Here is an 18,540-nt window from a genome sequence, read left to right on the forward strand (position 1 = left end):
GCTCTCATTCTATCACCACTGAGGAAGCCCCGTCTAACACGCCCTTGAGTGGGTACTGCATTGTATCGTGTACTTTTTACATCTGTTGAGGAGAAAAAAATCATTCTTCAGTTTTATTCTGTTGTATAGTGAATTTCATTAGTTGATTTTCAAATATTAAACCAATCTTGCATTCCTGAGATAAACCATGCCTCTTTTATTGCCGAGTTTGATTTGCCAATATTTTGCTAAGGGTTTCTGTGTCTTTGTGAGGGACACTGGTTTCTATTTTCCTTTTTGTCCTGTCCTCATCAGGTTTTGGTATCACTCTTATGATGGTCACAGAAAACAATTTGGGAAGTGTCCCTGCCTCTGCTATTTTCCAAGAGTTTGTGTAGGATTGCTATTATTTCCTCTTTAAATGTTTGATTTCACTGGTGTTTCAAATGTTTTATTTCAAATGTTTGATTTCACTGTGCCTACTTTCTTTCTGGAATGGTTTTTGATTACAGATTCAATTTATTTACCAGATATGGAGCCCTTTCGATTTCCTGTTTCCTTCTGTCTCAGTTTTAGTAAGCTGCACTTGTCAAGGAATTTCTCCATTTCACTTATGTTGTCAAATTTATTGGCCCGAAGCTTTCATAATATTCCAGGTGACTTTACGGCAGGATCTCAGACAAAACTGCCAGTTAGGTGAAGACAGTGTTTTCTCACGGTGTCCTTCAATCACAGCATGGCTGTGGCTCCTGGCCCTGCTTAATTCTGACCCCAAAACGGTAGGTCCTGTGGGCCTCTATTTTCTCCATCTTAGATATAGCTTATTTTTGTGTTAACAAGACAGGGACAGTCTGCACACAAGGAGCATCGGGGCCCCATGGGGTGTGCAGCAGGTGTGAGCACAGAGCTGTGGGCAGCACAGGTGGTTAGCAACTGAGCCCCTTCTGAATAGCGAGAAGGGACTTGAGGCTGCTGTCTGCAGCCTGCGGGTTACATGGCGGTTGCCCAGGTACGGACAGGAAAGCACATCCTCGCGCCACCTCTGAGGGCCCAGAGGCTCCTCTTCATGCCCAGGTTCTCCAGAGCCTCCTTTTATGTTGCATCCCCTCCATTTCACATAAAAACAACCTGCTCCAGGGAATTCCCTGGTGGTCCAGTGGTTAGGACTTGGTGCTTTCACTGCTGAGGGCCTGGGTTCAGTCCCTGGTTGGGGAGCTAAAATCCCACAAGCTGCATGGAGCAGCCAAAAAAAAAAAAAAAAAGTGAAAATGACCTGCCCCAGCCATAGCCAAGATACAAATCTCAATGAAAACTGCTGATTTTAGCTGCAATTCTGCTCAATGAAAAGTTACAGTATTAAGTTTTCTTTTTTTAAAACATCTTTATTGGAGTATAAATGCTTTACTATGGTGTGTTAGTTTCTGCTTTATAACAAAGTGAATCAGCTATACATATACGTATATCCCCATATCTCCTCCCTCTTGCATCTCCCTCCCACCCTTCCTATCCCACCCCTCTAGGTGGTCACAAGGTACTGAGCTGATCTCCCTGTGCTATGCGGCTGCTTCCCACTAGCTATCTATTTTACATTTGGTAGTGTATATATGTCCATGCCACTCTCTCACTTTGTCCCAGCTTACCCTTCCCCATCCCCATGTCCTCAAGTCCATTCTCTACGTCTGCATCTTTATTCCTGTCCTGCCCCTAGGTTCTTCAGAACCATTTTTTTCCCTTTAGATTCCATATATATGTGTTAGCATACGGTATTTGTTTTTCTCTTTCTGACTTACTTCACTCTGTATGACAGACTCTAGGTCCATCCACCTCACTACAAATAACTCAATTTTGTTTCTTTTTATGGCTGAGTAATATTCCATTGTATATTCCATGCCACATCTTCTGTGCCCATTCATCTGTGGATGAGCACTTAGGTTGCTTCCATGTCCTGGCTATTGTAAATAGAGCTGCAATGAACATTGTGGTACATGACTCTTTTTGAATTATGGTTTTCTCAGGGTATATGCCCAGTAGTGGGATTGCTGGGTCATATGGTAGTTCTATTTTTAGTTTTTTAAGGAACCTCCATACTGTTCTCCATAGTGGCTGTATCAATTTACATTCCCACCAACAGTGCAAGAGGGTTCCCTTTTCTCCACACCCTCTCCAGCATTTATTGTTTGTAGACTTTTTGATGATGGCCATTCTGACTGGCGTGAGGTGATACCTCATTGTAGTTCTGATTTGCATTTCTCTAATGAATAGTGATGTGGAGCATCCTTTCATGTGTTTGTTGGCAATCTGTATATCTTCTTTGGAGAAATGTCTATTTAGGTCTTCTGCCCATTTTTGGACTGGGTTTTTTTTTTTTTATTGAGCTGCATGAGCTGCTTGTAAATTTTGGAGATTAATCCTTTGTCTGTTGCTTCATTTGCAAATATTTTCTCCCATTCTGAGGGTTGTCTTTTCGTCTTGTTTATGGTTTCCTTTGCTGTGCAAAAGCTTTTAAGTTTCATTAGGTCCCATTTGTTTACTTTTGTTTTTATTTCCATTTCTCTAGGAGGTGGGTCAAAAGGATCTTGCTGTGATTTATGTCATAGTGTTCCGCCTATGTTTTCCTCTATGAGTTTTATAGTGTCTGGCCTTACATTTAGGTCTTTAATCCATTTTGAGTTTATTTTTGTGTATGGTGTTAGGGAGTGTTCTAATTTCATTCTTTTACATGTACCTGTCCCGTTTTCCCAGCACCACTTATTGAAGAGGCTGTCTTTTCTCCATTGTATATTCTTGCCTCCTTTATCAAAAATAAGGTGACCATGTGTGCGTGGGTTTATCTCTGGGCTTTCTATCCTGTTCCATTGATCTATATTTCTGTTTTTGTGCCAGTACCATACTGTCTTGATTACCATAGCTTTGTAGTATAGTCTGAAGTCAGGGAGCCTGATTCCTCCAGCTCCGTTTTTCTTTCTCAAGATTGCTTTGGCTATTCGGGGTCTTTTGTGTTTCCATACAAATTGTGAAATTTTTTGTTCTAGTTCTGTGAAAAATTCCATTGGTAGTTTGATAGGGATTGCACTGAATCTGTAGATTGCTTTGGCTAGTATAGTCATTTTCACAATGTTGATTCTTCCAATCCAAGAACATGGTATATCTCTCTATCTGCTTGTATCATCTTTAATTTCTTTCATCAGTGTCTTACAGTTTTCTGCATACAGGTCTTTTGTCTCCTTAGGTAGGTTTATTCCTAGGTATTTTATTCTTTTTGTTGCAATGGTAAATAGGAGTGTTTCCTTAATTTCTCTTTCAGGTTTTTCATCATTAGTGTATAGGAATGCAAGAGATTTCTGTGCATTAATTTTGTATCCTGCTACTTTACCATATTCATTGATTAGCTCTAGTAGTTTTCTGGTAGCGTCTTTAGGATTCTCTATGTATAGTATCATGTTATCTTAGGGAATTAAGTTCTTAACTCAAAATGTGAAGCAATAAAATAAAAACAATTTAGTATCAGGAGAAAGGTAGTAAAAGACATTGGAAGAACTGTAGAGAGAATATACAGGAAAATAAAAGCCACGCTAACAGCCTAGTTAATGCAAGTGGAAGCAGCCGTCCAGGAGACAGTTACCCCCACCACCCCCAGACATCCAGCAGCAGGACGGGTCCCCCCACCCCTGCTCCAGACATCCAGTAGCAGGACAGCCTTCCCCACCCACCTAGACATCCAGCAGCCGGACCGGTTCCCCCACTCCAGACATCCAGCAGCAGGATGGGTTCCCCCCACTGCCAGACATCTAGCAGCAGGACAGGTTCCTACTTCCCTTGTTTGATGACTCTGAACATCCAGGCACCACCTCTTCTCACTGCCACTCTCCCCGTGGGCCCAGGACACCCCTGTGAGGCAGCCCTCACACCAAGCAAGGCTCCTATGGGAAGAGGGAGATGCCAGCCACTGCCACCCGACGGCCACGTGTACACACCCCCGGGGGCCAGGCTGGAGGGAGGGAGGTGCAGAAAAGAGACAGGTTTTGTTCTTCGACTTCCCGGGGGTCAGACTGACCCAGCTGGTATCCCCTTGGCGTTGTCCAGGTATGAGAACTCCCAGTAGCACGGATACTGGCTCAGTTCCCAGAATGTCAGCCATCGAGTGAGCACAGTTCTCGGGCCCAGCACGGGCTGGAACCATTGAGGACGCCCGTGTGGAACATCCCCGCCCACTCCCCATGGAATAAGCACAGGGACCAGGAGCCAGGGGCTCTGGCTTCCACAACAGGTGTTTAATATGCTCCAGCTGAAAACTTCGGCCAGTATGAACTCAGCTACAAAAACAGATTGAGATAAAAGTGAAAAATTTTTTTAAAATAGTTTTTTGTTTGTTTACTTATTTATTTTTTGGCTTGTTGGGTCTTCGTTGCTGTGCGCCAGCTTTCTCTAGTTGCGGCGAGTGGGGGCTACTCTTCATTGCAGCGCGAGGGCTTCTCATTGAGGTGGCTTCTCTTGTTGTGGAGCATGGGCTCTAGGTGCGCGGGCTTCAGTAGTTGTGGCTCTGGGACTCTAGAGCACAGGCTCACTAGTTGTGGCACACGGGCTTAGTTGCTCTGCGGCATGTGGGATCTTCCCAGACCAGGGCTCGAACCTGTGTCCCCTGCATTGGCAGGTGGATTCTTAACCAGTGCGCCACCAGGGAAGTCCAAAAGTGAAAACTTTTATCTTTAAAGCATAATTAAAGGGCTTAGCCACAGTGACTCGAACACCTACACCATCTACCATTTCCTGCAGGTGAGAGAGTCTCCACTCTTTGCTCTGAGGACGGAAAAGGAAGGAGTGCATCTGGGCCTGGTCTGCCCTCTCCTGTGAGGAACTGGCAGCTCCTCGCTGCTTTGGTCTGGCCCCAGGATGCCAACGCACAGAACTGCCGCACAGCTGTGAAGCCCCAGCGTGGGACGGCCTGAATTCCAGTTCCAATCACACCAACGTGGGGTGGCCACCCTGCCCCACCCCCGGCCCGTGTGGCGACAGTTTGGGGCCATCAAGTCACCTCTGTATCAGCGGGAACGAATAACGAGAACTCACGCCGCACAGGCCAGGCCCGCGGTTGGCTCGGGAACAGGTAGGAAGCAGCGTCTGGGAGCCTGTCTCGAGCTGCAGTGCCTGGCGGGGCTGATGGTCTTTCCAGGGCTTGAAGGCATGTTGTGTCAACTGGTGCTCAGCCCAGGAAAACCCGGCTCGGATGGATGTGCACAACTCTGCTCTTTGTGGGGCTGATGGACCACCTCCCGAGGCTCCCCTTACGGTGACCTCTTGTTAGGTTGCAGGAAATGACTTATGTCCTGTCCTGAAGCTGCAGCTGAGGGGCTTGTGTGGATGTGCATGCCCGTGGAGCCTCACCCCATTGCCCCGAGAGTTCCTACACGCCCATCAATCGCCACCCCACATCCCAGATGTGACAGAGCCTCTGGGTCTGTGGCTGCCTGCTGGCTCCGCCGATTCCAGAACCTTCACAAGGACTCACGCGGGACCCCTTCCTGGCTAGTGCTCTCAGCCACACGATGCCTGTGGGCTCGGCACTGGGTCCCTGTCTGGCTGGGTGGTTTGCCTTTGGGGGATTTGGGCCAGGCTGCCCCCATCCTCCTGCTGGTGGACTGTGGTTGGTTTCCAGTTCTTGGTGCATGTGGATAATGTTGCCACGAGTGTTTGTGTAAAAGGCCTCTGTGACCACGTTTCCACTTCTCCTGGGTTACGTATCGAGTGGAAACTCTGGGGGACAGGGTGGGCGTGGGGTCAACTCAGAAAGTAAATGCCAAACTGCCTCCCCAAGTGGCTGCACTGTTTTACACGCCCACAGGAGAGCACGCAGGGAGTCCCTCTTGCTCGCGCCCCTCAACATTCGTATATCGAGGCCCTGACCCCCAGTGCGGCTGCGTCTGGACCAAGGGAGTCATGCAGGGTCAAGGAGGTCATGTGGGGGGGGGCAGCTGACCCAACAGGTGAGGACACAGTGTGAGGGTGGCATCTGCAAGCCAGGGAGAGTCCTCGCCGGGAACAGAACTGGCTGCAACACCGACCCCGGACTTCCAGCCTCCAGAACTGTGAGAAAATAAATGTGGTTTAAGCCACGTGGGCTGTGGTGTTTTGTTACAGCAACTTGAGTGAGCCAGTATTTGGTTTGGTCAGCCACTAAGTTCTGTCCTCTTGGGGGGATGGGACCTCAGCGTCCATCCATGTGTTTCGTGCAAGTGCTGGGACAGCCACGCGCATGCCTGCCGAGACCTCTCCCTTTTTCAGAGTGAACTGTCCGTTAGTGACATGCATGAGTTCTTCATATACTCCACACGGAGGTTCTGCCAGGTGTGTGTTGTGAATGCTCCCTGCAACCTGTGGCTTGCCGTTTTTTCATGGTGTCTTTTGAAGAACCCAAGATTTTCATTGTTTTGACATACAGTTTACCTATTTTTTTCTCTTATGGTTAATGGTTTCTGTGCTGTAAGCAATCTTTGCCTCTCCGAGACTGTGAACGTTCTAAGTTATCTGCGAGGAGTGTCTTGGTTTTATGTTTGCGTCCACCTCGAACTGACTGTCGTGTGTGGTGTGGTGGGGGGTGGGGTCCGTGTGCCCGTGTGGATACCCAGCACTGGCGGGGGAGACACTTTTCTTTCTCAGCTGAACTGACTTGCTGTCTTGTCCAGAGGTCACTTGACCGTGACTTCAGTGTGGGACTACTTCCAGACTGACCCACCCCGTCGATACGGCTCTTGGCCTCTCACCTCCCCTGGCGCCTCGAGGGCCACATCCTCTGGGAAGGCCTGAACCCACAAGCAGTGTGATGCCGACAACTTTACTCTTATTCAAGACTAGGTCCTGCGCATTTCCACGCACACCTAAGACTTGGTTCGTTAATTTCTAAAAAGAAAACCCTTCTAGGATTATGTTTGGGGCTGCACGAAATCTATCAACCAGTTTGGGGACAACTGACCCTTGGCTGGTAACGAGCCTTCTGACCACAAACGTGGAAGACCTACTTGCCCAAGTCTCCTCTCAGTGACGTTTGGTGGTTTTCAGAGCACAAGTGTTGCACTTCTGTGAAAACTTCCTAAGTATTTTATGGTTGTGGATGTTAGGGGTATATTTTAAACTTTCATGTTTTTGACAGTTTTTGCCAGCTCATGGAAATATTGGCCCTGGTCGACTTCAATCCCTAGTTCTACGGCCCTTGTGATCTTCCACATACGTGATGAACAGAGATAATTTTACTTCCTCTGTTCCAATCTTCAGGGCCTTCACCACTTTTTCTTGCTTTAATGCACAAGCTAAGATCTTCAACACACTGTTGACTAGCCATGAGGAGGCTGGCCACCACTGCCCTGTTCCCAGTCTTAGAGGAAAAGTGTTCAGTCTTTCACCATTTAGTATGATGTTAGCTGTAGGTAGTTTGTATAGTTATCTTTTATCAGGTTGAAGAAGTTTCCTTCTATTTCTAGTTTGCTGAGAATTTTTTTGGTTATTGTGAATAAGTGTTTAACATTGTCTAATGCTTTTTCTACCTAGAATGAGATGAACATATCATTTGATCTCTTTCTTCCTTATATCTGGTAACTTGGTGAATTACATCTATTTATTCATGTCCTACCAGCCTTGCATTCTGGGGAAAATCCCACGTGGACTTGACAACTTTATGTACTCTGGATTCATTTGCGAATAATTCCTTGATAATTTTTGTTTGTGCTCTTGAAGAACAGTATTCTGTAACTTCCCTTTTTGAAATGTCCTTGTCTTCACCGGCCTCAGGAGAGTGAGCTGGGAAGGGTCCCCTCTCCCGTTTTCTGAATGTGTGTAGATTTGTTACCACTTCTTCCTTAAATATTTGATAAATCTCATCAGTGGAGTCGTCTGGGCCTGGAGTTTTCTGTGGGAGGTACCTTTTGCATGTTTAATGACTCAGTTTATAAAATGATTCAGCTGTGCTGACCCTCTTGTGTCAGTGTCAGAAACCTACCTACCTCTATGTCCTCTAACTGCCCACTTCATGTGCATAAAGTTGCCCATACTACTTCTCTTTAACCTTTTATTTTGAAGAAAATCTTAGACTTCAGAAAAGCTGTAAAAATGACAAGGAGACCCTGTACATGTGTCACTACTACTTCAACCCTACTTGGGTTTCACCAGCTTCCCACTAACGTCCTGGCTGACGGCTCCTTAGGCTTTAATTAAGGTATGACTTGGATACTTGAAATGCTGGTCTGAAGCTGTGCAGAACGTCCCGCATTTGGGGCATGTCTGATTCTTCCTCATGGTTAGATCAGAGGATGCATTTTGGACAGAAGTGATGCTTTGTCCTTGGAGCTGCATCCTCTGCACAGATTCCTCCCCTCTGTGCCCTGGCCGCTGCCTCCAGCAGGAAGCCCTCCGGCCATCACTGCCTCCCCGCGGCAAGGACCCCGGCCTCCCCGAAGAGCCAGGCAGTCAAGGGCTCAGCTCGAGAGTTTCCCTCTGGACCCCGGCCCACCTGGCTATCGTCGGGTGTGAAAACATTTGTGTCACCATGTGTCCAGTTTCCAGCTGCTTCCAGAGAAGGGCAGCCTGGTGCCACCTCTCCAGACACCCGAGGATGGAGTGGCCGCACCGACTGCACCCCGGGCACCTGGGGGGACCAGGCCATCAGCGGGCAGAGAGGTTTCCTTCCTTCTGCTCGGGCACCCCCACCCACACGACCTGGGGTCCCCTCTGAGGCTGAGCTCTGAAAGGACCAATCTGTCCTCTGGGGCATGTGAAGCATGGCCAGACTACAGAACCACAAGCGGGTCTGAGCGTCTGGGACAGTCACCAATTCTGATCGAGCAGCAGAAAATCGGGGCCGGGCTCATCCCGGGCAGCGTCTGCTCAGCTCCTACGGACTGGACAACTTGCTGCTGTCACTCCTTTTTATCAAGTCAACTCTGTCGTTCTGCTTTCCTACGAAGGGAGGTTAATAATATCCAACGTACAGACGGAATCAAGTAATTACACCTTTTAGTGCACCTGATAATTTTTTATCCAGCTGGTGCTAACAGTCAATCAAAATGCCATAAAAGGTGCTTTACAACATGCTAATGACTCGCCGCCCCTGTGAGGCATCGTGGGAGTTTGTGCAGCCACGAACCGGGCTCAGAGCAACCTGACAGCTCTGCCACCCAGAGCTCTGCAGCCGAAGCTACCGTCCCAGGAGGGTCCTGATAAAGTCTTTAGTAACAATGCATATGTTTTTATGCTTTTTAAAGCCAGCTGACAGAGAATCTACAATTGAGCCCTAGACGGACAAGGAACAGCAGCCTTGAAGCTAAGAACACCTGTGTGGTGGCGAGACTGCTCACGGTTTCGTGTTTCATCAAAGGGACCTATGAAAACCATGCTCATCTTTCTAATTAAATGGAAAAATGAGTTTAGGGAAAGCATCACACTTTGCCGTGGAATCTGGACCCACACAATCACCCAACACGGTGTTTCCAAGTGTCTGTAGTTGCTCATACCCCGCTGGGTTGGGAACCTGGCCAACCACCCTGGCCTGTCTCCCACCCCCCACCCCCACCCCCCTGCCACAGAGCTCATCCCTCTGCACCCAGCTGCCTGCAGTGCCCCCGGAGCCTGGCCAGATGGTGCAGACGTGGCAGCTACCTGAACCACCACGGCGTGACGGCCAACACCCTGGGAGTCCAGGAGGGGAGCCTGTGGGAGTGGGAACCCACGGTCCTGCTTGAGGACTGGCCCATTCCCCTAGACAGCAGATGCCATCACTTGCTAGTTCAGTCTTCCCAGCAGACTGTGGCACCAGCCAGGACGTGGGGCGACGGGGGCTTCAAATACAGAGAGCCGCAGAGGGCAAGGCGGCGCTGTGCTGCCTGGGGGACGTGGCCCCCCTCACATAAGAAGCCCATGAGTAAACCGAACATTTGACAAGGAAGGGGCAGCATGCCGCAGTGGAGGACACCGACTTTGCAGGAGAACCAGCGCCGGCCCCCACCCCCCTGCAGGCTTGTATTTTCCCCCATGAGGAACGACTTAGAGCGAAAAGACACTAGACTGTCTGGACGATGTGAAAGAAATGGGTATTTTACATTTTAGCGTAACAAGCAGGGCAGAGGCGGAAGGGAAAGTACACGAAGTCGCCCAGACCTCTGCCTGGTGAACCACCTCACTCCTGATTTTAAGTTTCTGGAAACTAGAAGGTGTAATTAAAACCGAGACGTGCACTTTCCACAGCTGCATGGCAGGTGGGAGTCGAGGAGCCTGGTCCCAGGGCGCAGCAGGAGGGTGTGAGGGGGAGAGGACGTGGCAGGGAAGCGGGACAGCTGAGCACCACCACAACCACACGGGGAGGCATCAGGAGAAGGGGCTCCACCGGCAGAGAGACAGGAGGGCGCGAGGCCGGGGTCACAGACAACATCGTGTGACCCGCTAACACGTTTCCCGACATTTCAGATGCTCCATACACACCAGGAGGGCTGGGGGGGAAGGGGTGACCAGGGGTCCCTCCCCTGAGTGTCCCCGTGGAATGACTCAAGTCCTGGTTGTTTCCCACAGGAAATGGCCATGCCAGAGGGGCCAGTGGAGCATCGAGTGCTCAGAAACAGGCCTCGGACATCATGGAAAGTGGTGGAAGGGGCACGGCTGGCCTGGCTGGCGGGAAGGCAGCAAGGCAGCCACTCGTTTTTAGTACGTTTCATTCCAAGTATAACAAATAAAAGTTCTACTTACCGCTCCGAGCATGATTCTGAAAATCAGCCACCGATAGCCCCACAGGACGATCCGGGACGTGGGGGTCCCCCTGGGCAATGGAGACAGAGTCCAGAGAGGGCACAGGAAAATCCCCAGGAAGCCCGTCTCCAGAAGCTGGGACTCCCATCCTGAAATGAGGGCAACAGAACACAAAGGACGAGTGAGCAGCAGTGGACACTTTCCGAGGAAGCAACTGCACCAAACCCGGCTTAACCCAGACGGTCCTTCAAACAGGACAAAGAGCAACGGAGACACAGCTCCTGGCTGAGCCTAGCTGCTCAGGCCGTGGCTCCTGCCCTTTGCAGGGCGCCCACAGACACGGCGCAGCCCCTGAGGAGTCACCAGGGTGGACACGGGCACCGAGCAGGCTGGACGACCCAGACGTGAGTTGCTAAGCGCAGAGCAGACTGTGGTCCCATCTGCCCAGGTGAGGGAGGGAGCCGGGGGAGTAGCAAGTACAGGCCCTGCGTGGCTCAGCCTGGCACCGCTGGATGGGGGGCATCAGTCATTCTTCCTGCTGGGGAGCCCATGTGAAAAATGCAGGTGTGAGCAGCACACCTGAGTTCTCGCTCCTATCATGGAGACGGCCCCTCACACTGCGTCCCCGGGACACCCGCAACATGGAGCTGGTCTTGGGCTGCATCAAAAGGAGCCTGCACTGCGCTTTGTGGGCTGCACGACTTCCCTTTCACCCCACACTGATGAACCTCAAAAACATTCTGCTGCGTCAGAGACGCTTCAGACAAGGGCAAACACTCTACAGTTCCACTGATGTAGGTTCCAGAACAAGCTGCCCCCATGCAGGTGAGAGAAATTAGAACCTGGCTGCCTGGGGGGTCTGCACCCTGGGGGTGGGAGTGCTGGTCATGGTGGTGCACTGGCCAAGACTTACCAAAAGCACCTTAAGGTCTGTGCATTTCAATGTTTGTAAACTTCTCAAAAAAAGACAAACCTAAATGAATTTTGAACCCCACTCTGAGACACACTGAACGTTAAGATGAGGCATGAACAGATGTGTGATGATGCCAATAGAGCCAAGGACCAGCCACGGCCAAATGTAGGTGGTGGGTTTGCGGGTTTTTACTGTACAACTGTCTGAAACTTTCTGTGGCTTGAAATTTTTCATAGTAAAATGTGGAGGGAGAAATCCCACTGACTCTCATATGCTCTGGATTTCTGAAGCTCGGTTCCACATCGGTTCTTCTCTGGAAGACAAACAGGTGAGTTTGCCCAAAGGCAGCAGTGCCAACACCAGGGTGGCACCGACGGGTGGGCCGTCACTGCCTAGGGTCTCTGTGGGCTCACTGCATTGGCTGAGCCACCTGTGCTGGGGGATCTGGGGACACCAGCGTGCACCCTGCACTGTCTGGAGATGATTCCAGAAGCAGAAAGCCTGGACAGTGCTGGGGAGGGGTGCCCGGGGGAGGGAGCCGAGTGAGGCGGGCGACTGGAGCCCAGAGCGCCACCAGGCTGTGGCCAGGCCACGACCAATGGAGACGGTGGGCCTGTCAGCACAGCTGTCACCGACGGGAGAGGAAGGCAGAGCACAGGGCGCTCTGGCCAAGGCCGAGATGGGGACATCGGTGCCACCCTCCTCTGGGGACCCAGTGTGTGGGATGCCCACGTGGGCTGAGCTGGCCTCCAGGGCACACACCCGGCTTCCCCCAGATGCCTCAAGGGAAGAAAGCAGGAAGCCCTCGTGCTCATCTGCTCTACGAGGTTCCAGACACTGAGCGTCGCTCATTTTGGGTGCAGGTCTCGTCCTTCTGCTCGTGGACATGACGACCTTTGCTTCACAATGTGCTTCAAACCCCCTTCTTGTCTCAACAGGAAGAAGCGGACTCTGTTCCTTATGTGACACCTTCTCTGGTTTTATCTTGAGAAGTCGTTTTCATTAAGCTTGGACTCCTTCCACATGGGGGCATTTTAAAACGTGTGGTTTTATGACGGCAGAACATGGGAGTGATGACACGGCTCTGGGAGGACTTATCTGCAGACGCTTCAGATCTGAGAAGGGACCTCAAAGGACACTGTCCCCACCCTCCTCAATGTGGCCCCGCAAGCAGGGCAGGCGGACACGGTGTTCCAGGCTGATCTGGGCAGGTCCCAGAGGAAGCAAGGCTGGAACAGCCCATGTACCCGCCCAGGAGTGGGGACCCGGCCTTGCTCGTGCTCCCTGGAAGCCCCTCAGCAGCTTGCAGACCTCACGTGGGCAGGCAGAGCAGTCCCCAGAGCCCGGGTCTGCCTTCTCTGTCACCTCGCTCTGCACAGACGCGACGAACGGAATTTTAATGTGCAGTTTGAGTGACACCAATCAAAGCGAAATGCAAATGGCAGAGCCCAGAGACCCTCCTAAGTGCCAGGAAGCAGGTGACGGGGACCCGCTATCACCCTAGGGATGTACGTGTCACCTGGCCCTCCTGCCTCCTCCTGAACTCGGAACCTCCCTCATCCTGCTGGGTGCGTGGGGCCACCCCTGCCCCCCATCTCGGCATAGCCATTTTCCAGGCCGAAGCTGAGGCTGCCTGCTTGCTGGCCGCCACTCCGGCCATTAGCGCTCGTCGGCACCGCTAGGAGGAGAGGGTGGCCTACACCCACCTGCTCCGCTTCCTTTGCTGGGGTCCCGCCGGTGGTCAGCAGCTATGCTGCTGGCACAAGGAACACCACTGTTCTCCGTGGCCCCAGAAAGACAAGCCCTCCTCCCAGATGTGCACCCCAGCCTATGTGCAGACCCCTCAGGAGGGCAAGGCGACAGCCCCTTCATGGGGGCCTGGAAGGTTTCGCCCACAGCATGGGACATCCCACCAGTGGCTTTGGGGTGACGGTGAGCAAGTGACCAGGGGAGTCTCCGTGGGCTGCACCACCTGCTGCTAGAACTTTCACCTCGGCAGCTACTGGCTGGTTTCCAGGAATGAGGCCCAGCGTCCAGCCACGTTTGGGAGGCGTCCTCGTGAGACTGAGGGTCGGCGCCCACCCTCCATGCTGGGTGAGGTGCAGCGGCGGTGGCCTTGCCAAGGAGCCGCTTGTCCACTGTCTCTGGGGACGGCTCTGACAGGGACTTGCAGGGTCGTCCAGCACTGTCCTGACCAGAGCTCAGGGCCAGCCGTAGTCGGTGGCCTCCAGGTCTGAGAGCAGACACAGCCCCTTGCCTTGCAGGCTCTGGGCAGTCTGGGCGCCTGTGGGCTGGACCGGCTGCGGCCGAGCAGACTGGTGGTCAGAGGAAGTGGATGCTCTCCATGCTCCCCTCCTCCCGACTTGTGCTTCCGAATCACCCAGCCCGTGTCTGCCAGAGCTGCACACAAGTCTGAGGAAGGCCTACAAATGTTGAATTCGGCCCCTCAGTCTCCTGGCCTGACCTGTGACCCGTGGGTCCCTCACTCCTTCGCCACATGGGGCACCTGCTCCCCAAACAGCTCCAATGTGGATGTGGTGCTGACTTCTGGCTTTGTCCTCTTGGGCCTGTGAAGAACAAAGATGCTCTTCTATCGAAGACTGGATAATCCACCACTGGGCAGCCTGGCATGGGCCTGGTGATGCAGAACACACGGCCACCGCAGAGTGGGCATGGCACTCCAGGATGGATGAGGATGGGGCCGGGCGGCTCCTCGTGGGGGATTCTTGCTGACCATCAAGGGGGCTCAGAGGGGGCTCACCAGGCACTGTGGTCACCCAGACCACAGGATGGCACAGGCTAAGCCACCAACCAGAAAGGAAATGTGGCCTAAAGCAAGGTTTCAGTGGCAGAGGCCACCCGATGGCTCTGAAAGCAACTGAGGCCTCACAACCTCCTCGAAACTATTACAGTTACTTAGAGTAATTAAATGTCGCAGGCATGGATCCTTCAAAGATGACAGCACCATCCACGTTATGAGTAGGAAACCCATTAGCTTCATGGTTAAAAGCGGGAGAAGGGGAAAGCGCTTCCCTCCTGACGGGCTGTCACTCCTGCCTGAGCCGCCCACCCTGGGAGCACTCGGAGCTGTAAGTCACTCCCAGTCTTCACGGGCACAGTAGCCCATTCTGCAGCTTCTGACGGCAAAGAAGGGCTGATTTTACACCTTGGGGACAGTTCTGGGGCCACCCTGTCCCCCCAGGTGCCGATGCTCGCTCTGCCACAGAGCCCCATGCCTCCTACAAGTGCAGTCAGAGCCCACTGTGATGGGCAGGTGGGGTTCAGAGGCCAAAGCTCGAGACATAGGGTGACGGGCCAGCTGGGGGAGTGCCTGGTCCACTGTCCTTGGCCCCATCCGGCGGGAGGATGTCACTTTGGCATTGGCGGGGGTAGTTCTGGGTCTCGCTCACAGCCCTACTGGGGGCCTCGCGATAGGCACAGTGGCTCCTGGGTCGGGGGTGGCCCAGGCAGAGACCATGGTCGGAAAGGTGGCAGGACAAGGCGGGCAGCCCCGACTCCATTTGCTGTGACACTGGCTGCTGCTTGCCACGTGCCCTGGGCCCCCTCGCCGACCTCAGGCAGCAGGAGAGGTGCTCAGACTCTGGGGCTAATAAGCTAGAGGGCCACCCGGGCCTGTGTCCAGAACATGGGGCCTGAGTCATGGGACATGTCCAGCTGGCGTGGTCCAGGAGCACAGTCTGCAGACCCCACTCCTCCCTGTGTCTTTGACTCTGGTGACTTCTGTGCTCAACGCCTGCAAAGTACGAGTTTCACAGAAGTGGGCAACCCTGGAATGGCCTGAGCGGCAGGTGGAGAAAAAGCCCCTCTTCTCAGCAGAGTGTCAGAGGCGGCCCAGGGGTCCAGGCCGCCCGGGGCTGAACTCCCGTGTTCTCCTCCACATTTCTGATCTGCAAAGCCATGCTTGCGAGTTTTTATCATGGCCGCTTGGCATGTGTGACGCAGACTCCACTGGAGGGATTTGGTGTTTTGAGGGCAGAGTGCCAGCCAGGTGCAGGCAGAAGAACTCCTGTGTTGCATGGGCTCTTGTGGGCCAGCTGGAGCCCCGATGCCCACCGGAGCGGAGCCACGGGGTATTGAGCAAAGGGCAGGCCTCACTGTGTGGTGTTGGGCCTTGGGGAGTGGGGGCTGCATGGCAGCCGAGAAATCAGGGGGGAGGTTCCACTGACACTGTTCCTGAACCGTCTGCCCGCCCATCGCCCAGAAGGGACTAGGGAGAGCTGCATGCTGCTGGTGACTGCTGCAAACACTGCAGTCCAGACCAGCACGCCCTGCCCAATGACTGGCTAACACATTTTCCTCTTTTGTTGAGACACAATATAAAATGAGACCAGGTAAAAAACACAACGGAGGCTACAACAAAACTTGAAGGAAAACTCTTGCTGGTGTTTAGAAATAGCCGCCCGCTGTCCAGCACGTCACGGGGAACATGTGTATCTCTCTGTTCCCCACCTGGACGGGGCGCCTGGTGATTGTGTGCACCTGTCCAGCGAGGTCAAGAGCCCCGCCCAGCCTGCTCACACCTTATATCCACCTCACACCCCCTCCTGCAGTCACCACGGTGCACGGGGCCTTGCCCAGGTGCACCAACCCCTTCCGGACATAAGAACCACCTGGCAGAGCTGCCCTTGCCCTAAGGGGACAGACTGGGGCCTGTCCTCAGGGCCCAGGAGGTACTAATGCTGCCCTGCCCCAGAGGTGCAGCCATGCTCCTGTTCACCTCCCCAACCTCAGCCCCCCTTGTGCCGGGCCTGCCTCCCGTGCCCCCTACAAGGACACGCTCAGAGCCACGTCTGCCCAGGAATCCTCCAGAACTGGCGTGAGCTGGGCAGGTCTCTTGGGACAGGACCCTGTCTGTCCGGCTTCCTGGTCACTTCTCACATATTTGAGGATCTAAGCCAGAGATCAGATGGTAAATGGAACACGTCTTCTAGCAAGAAGACGTTTTTGAAAGACCTGGTTAAATGCTTCACGCTTTAAGTAAAATCATTTTAAATTGCACGCTCTCAATTAGGAAGCACTTAGCAAATTGCCAGTCTGTGTTTTACGGATGTCCTTGGGCGCTGCAGGGAACGGGAAGTGACCTGTGTGACCCACACAGCGACCCTCCTCCCACTGCACTTTGTCACGGTGCTGGTTCATACTTGGTTGCTGTGGCAACCAGACTTCATAGCCCCAGGTGTCCCCTGCTGCTCAGATCCACACAGGTGTCACCAGCTAGCCTGAAAACAAAATCCATAGTAATGACCTTAGCTGGCTTTACTGGTTTGGGATAAATATGAGAATGCTTCCTGTCAACGGAAATGAGACTTGGCAACAGAGATTTTTCAGGATTAACATATTCAAAATATTTAACATATATCTGGCTGAAGGGCACAATGCCTTACCATTTCTTTGTCTTTTGCTTCCTGTGCATGAAAACTAGCTGATGGGACTTCCCTGGTGGTCCAGTGGTAAAGAATCCACCTTACAATGCAGGGGACGTGGGTTCGATCCCTGGTCAGGGAATTAAGATCCCACATGCCACGGGGAAACTAAGCCCGCGTGCCACAACTGCTGAGCTTGTGTACCTCAGAGCCTGCATGCTGCAAACTACAGAGCCCATGCACCCTGGAGCCTGTGCGTCACAACTAGAGAGAGAAAACCTGCACGCCATGTCTAGAGAAGAGGAAAAAAACCCTGCATGCCACAACTAGAGAAGAGAAAACCTGCACGCCACAACTAGAGAGAAGCCTGCGCACCACAACGAAGATCCTGCATGCCACAACGAAAGATCCTGCGTGCTACAACTAAGACCCAATGGCAGCCAAAAATAAATAAATCTTAAAAAAAAAAAAAAAGTAAAGAAAATTAGCTGAAACTCGTCTCAAAGTGCCTTGTGAGACCCCTCATGACATGCTGGGCAGTGCTTTCTCAGGGTTGCTCAAGACGAGGGGAGGTTCTGACCTGCCTCCTGCCTGTGCAGCCCAGGCCCACTAGCCATGTGGGGCTGCTGAGCTTGAAACGTGGTTGGCGGTGGTCGGGCAGACCTGCTCTCTGTCAGCCCAGGAGGCACGTGTGTCCACAGGTCCTGTGCGGAGCGGCCACGCCCACCCAGCACCACAGCAGGGCGAGCTCTTGTCCCCTACCCCTGTGCCACGGAAGTGGGGTAACCCTCACCCACATAATCCTGGAGGATGACCCACTCACCCACAGCTCTCAAGAGCTTCCCCACACTGATGGACATGGTTCCTGGCGTCCTCCTCGCTGCCCATGGGCAGGCCCTGTCACCTGAGGGAGGAGAGGCCAGTGTGTCCACGCTCGTCAGAAATAACAGGGAGGGTCAGCTCCTCTGGAAAGGAGGGAATCACATACACTTCTCCACCTGGCAGGCACCCAGGGTAGAGGTCAGGGCAGAGGTCGGGCCAGCCCCAAGGCCTCTGCCCCACGTGGACACCGTCTCTGCTGGGGCCATGGCAGGGGACACACCAGCCTTCTTCCTGCCTCTACTTGTCCATGACTCTGGGATGCTCGCTGTCTCTGGCCCTCCGTGAGGTCAGCGTGACGGGCAGCTCCTGGGCCCAGAGGCCGGGATGGCTGATGAGGGCAGGGAGCCTCACAGACCCTCTCTGGGTGGCACGTACACCCACGGAATGAGGAGGGGAGGGAGGGCGTCTCGGCCACAGAACCAGGACCCAGTGGGCTCCGCCAGCTGCCACAATCTTGCTCAGGGGTCATTTGCAAGGGAGCCTGGTGGTGGTTCAGGGACTCGGGGAGGGGCAGTGACAGCTTCCAGCATCATGTCCTCGATGCCATTAGAAGAGATTTCCTTTCTTCTAGAAGGATCGGTGTACGGCAGAGGGTCAGGTTTCAGGTAAGTCAGCTGATGCAAGTCATCATGGGAAAACACCATAGGTGACCCACAGAGA

The 18,540-nt window shown here is 52.8% G+C and overlaps 1 protein-coding gene across 8 annotated transcripts in view; it reads right to left on the reverse strand.

The window, feature by feature from the left end:
- Window positions 1-18,540, reverse strand: part of LMF1 (lipase maturation factor 1) — a 90,972-nt gene that overhangs the window by 27,113 nt on the left and 45,319 nt on the right. For 6 of the 8 annotated variants that reach the window (XM_029220293.1, XM_029220299.1, XM_029220297.1 and 3 more), the window contains one exon: window positions 10,702-10,850. In XM_029220293.1, coding sequence (XP_029076126.1) covers window positions 10,702-10,850 — 149 coding nt within the window. Of the gene's footprint in view, window positions 1-10,701; window positions 10,851-17,821; window positions 17,903-18,540 lie in introns of those variants that run through there. The other 2 variants (XM_029220300.1, XM_029220298.1) reach the window with 2 other exon arrangements.

The sequence above is a fragment of the Monodon monoceros genome, unplaced genomic scaffold, assembly GCF_005190385.1.
Source record: "Monodon monoceros isolate NGI ecotype Baffin Bay Population unplaced genomic scaffold, NGI_Narwhal_1 Super_Scaffold_13, whole genome shotgun sequence".
In the NCBI taxonomy this organism is placed as follows: domain Eukaryota; kingdom Metazoa; phylum Chordata; class Mammalia; order Artiodactyla; family Monodontidae; genus Monodon; species Monodon monoceros.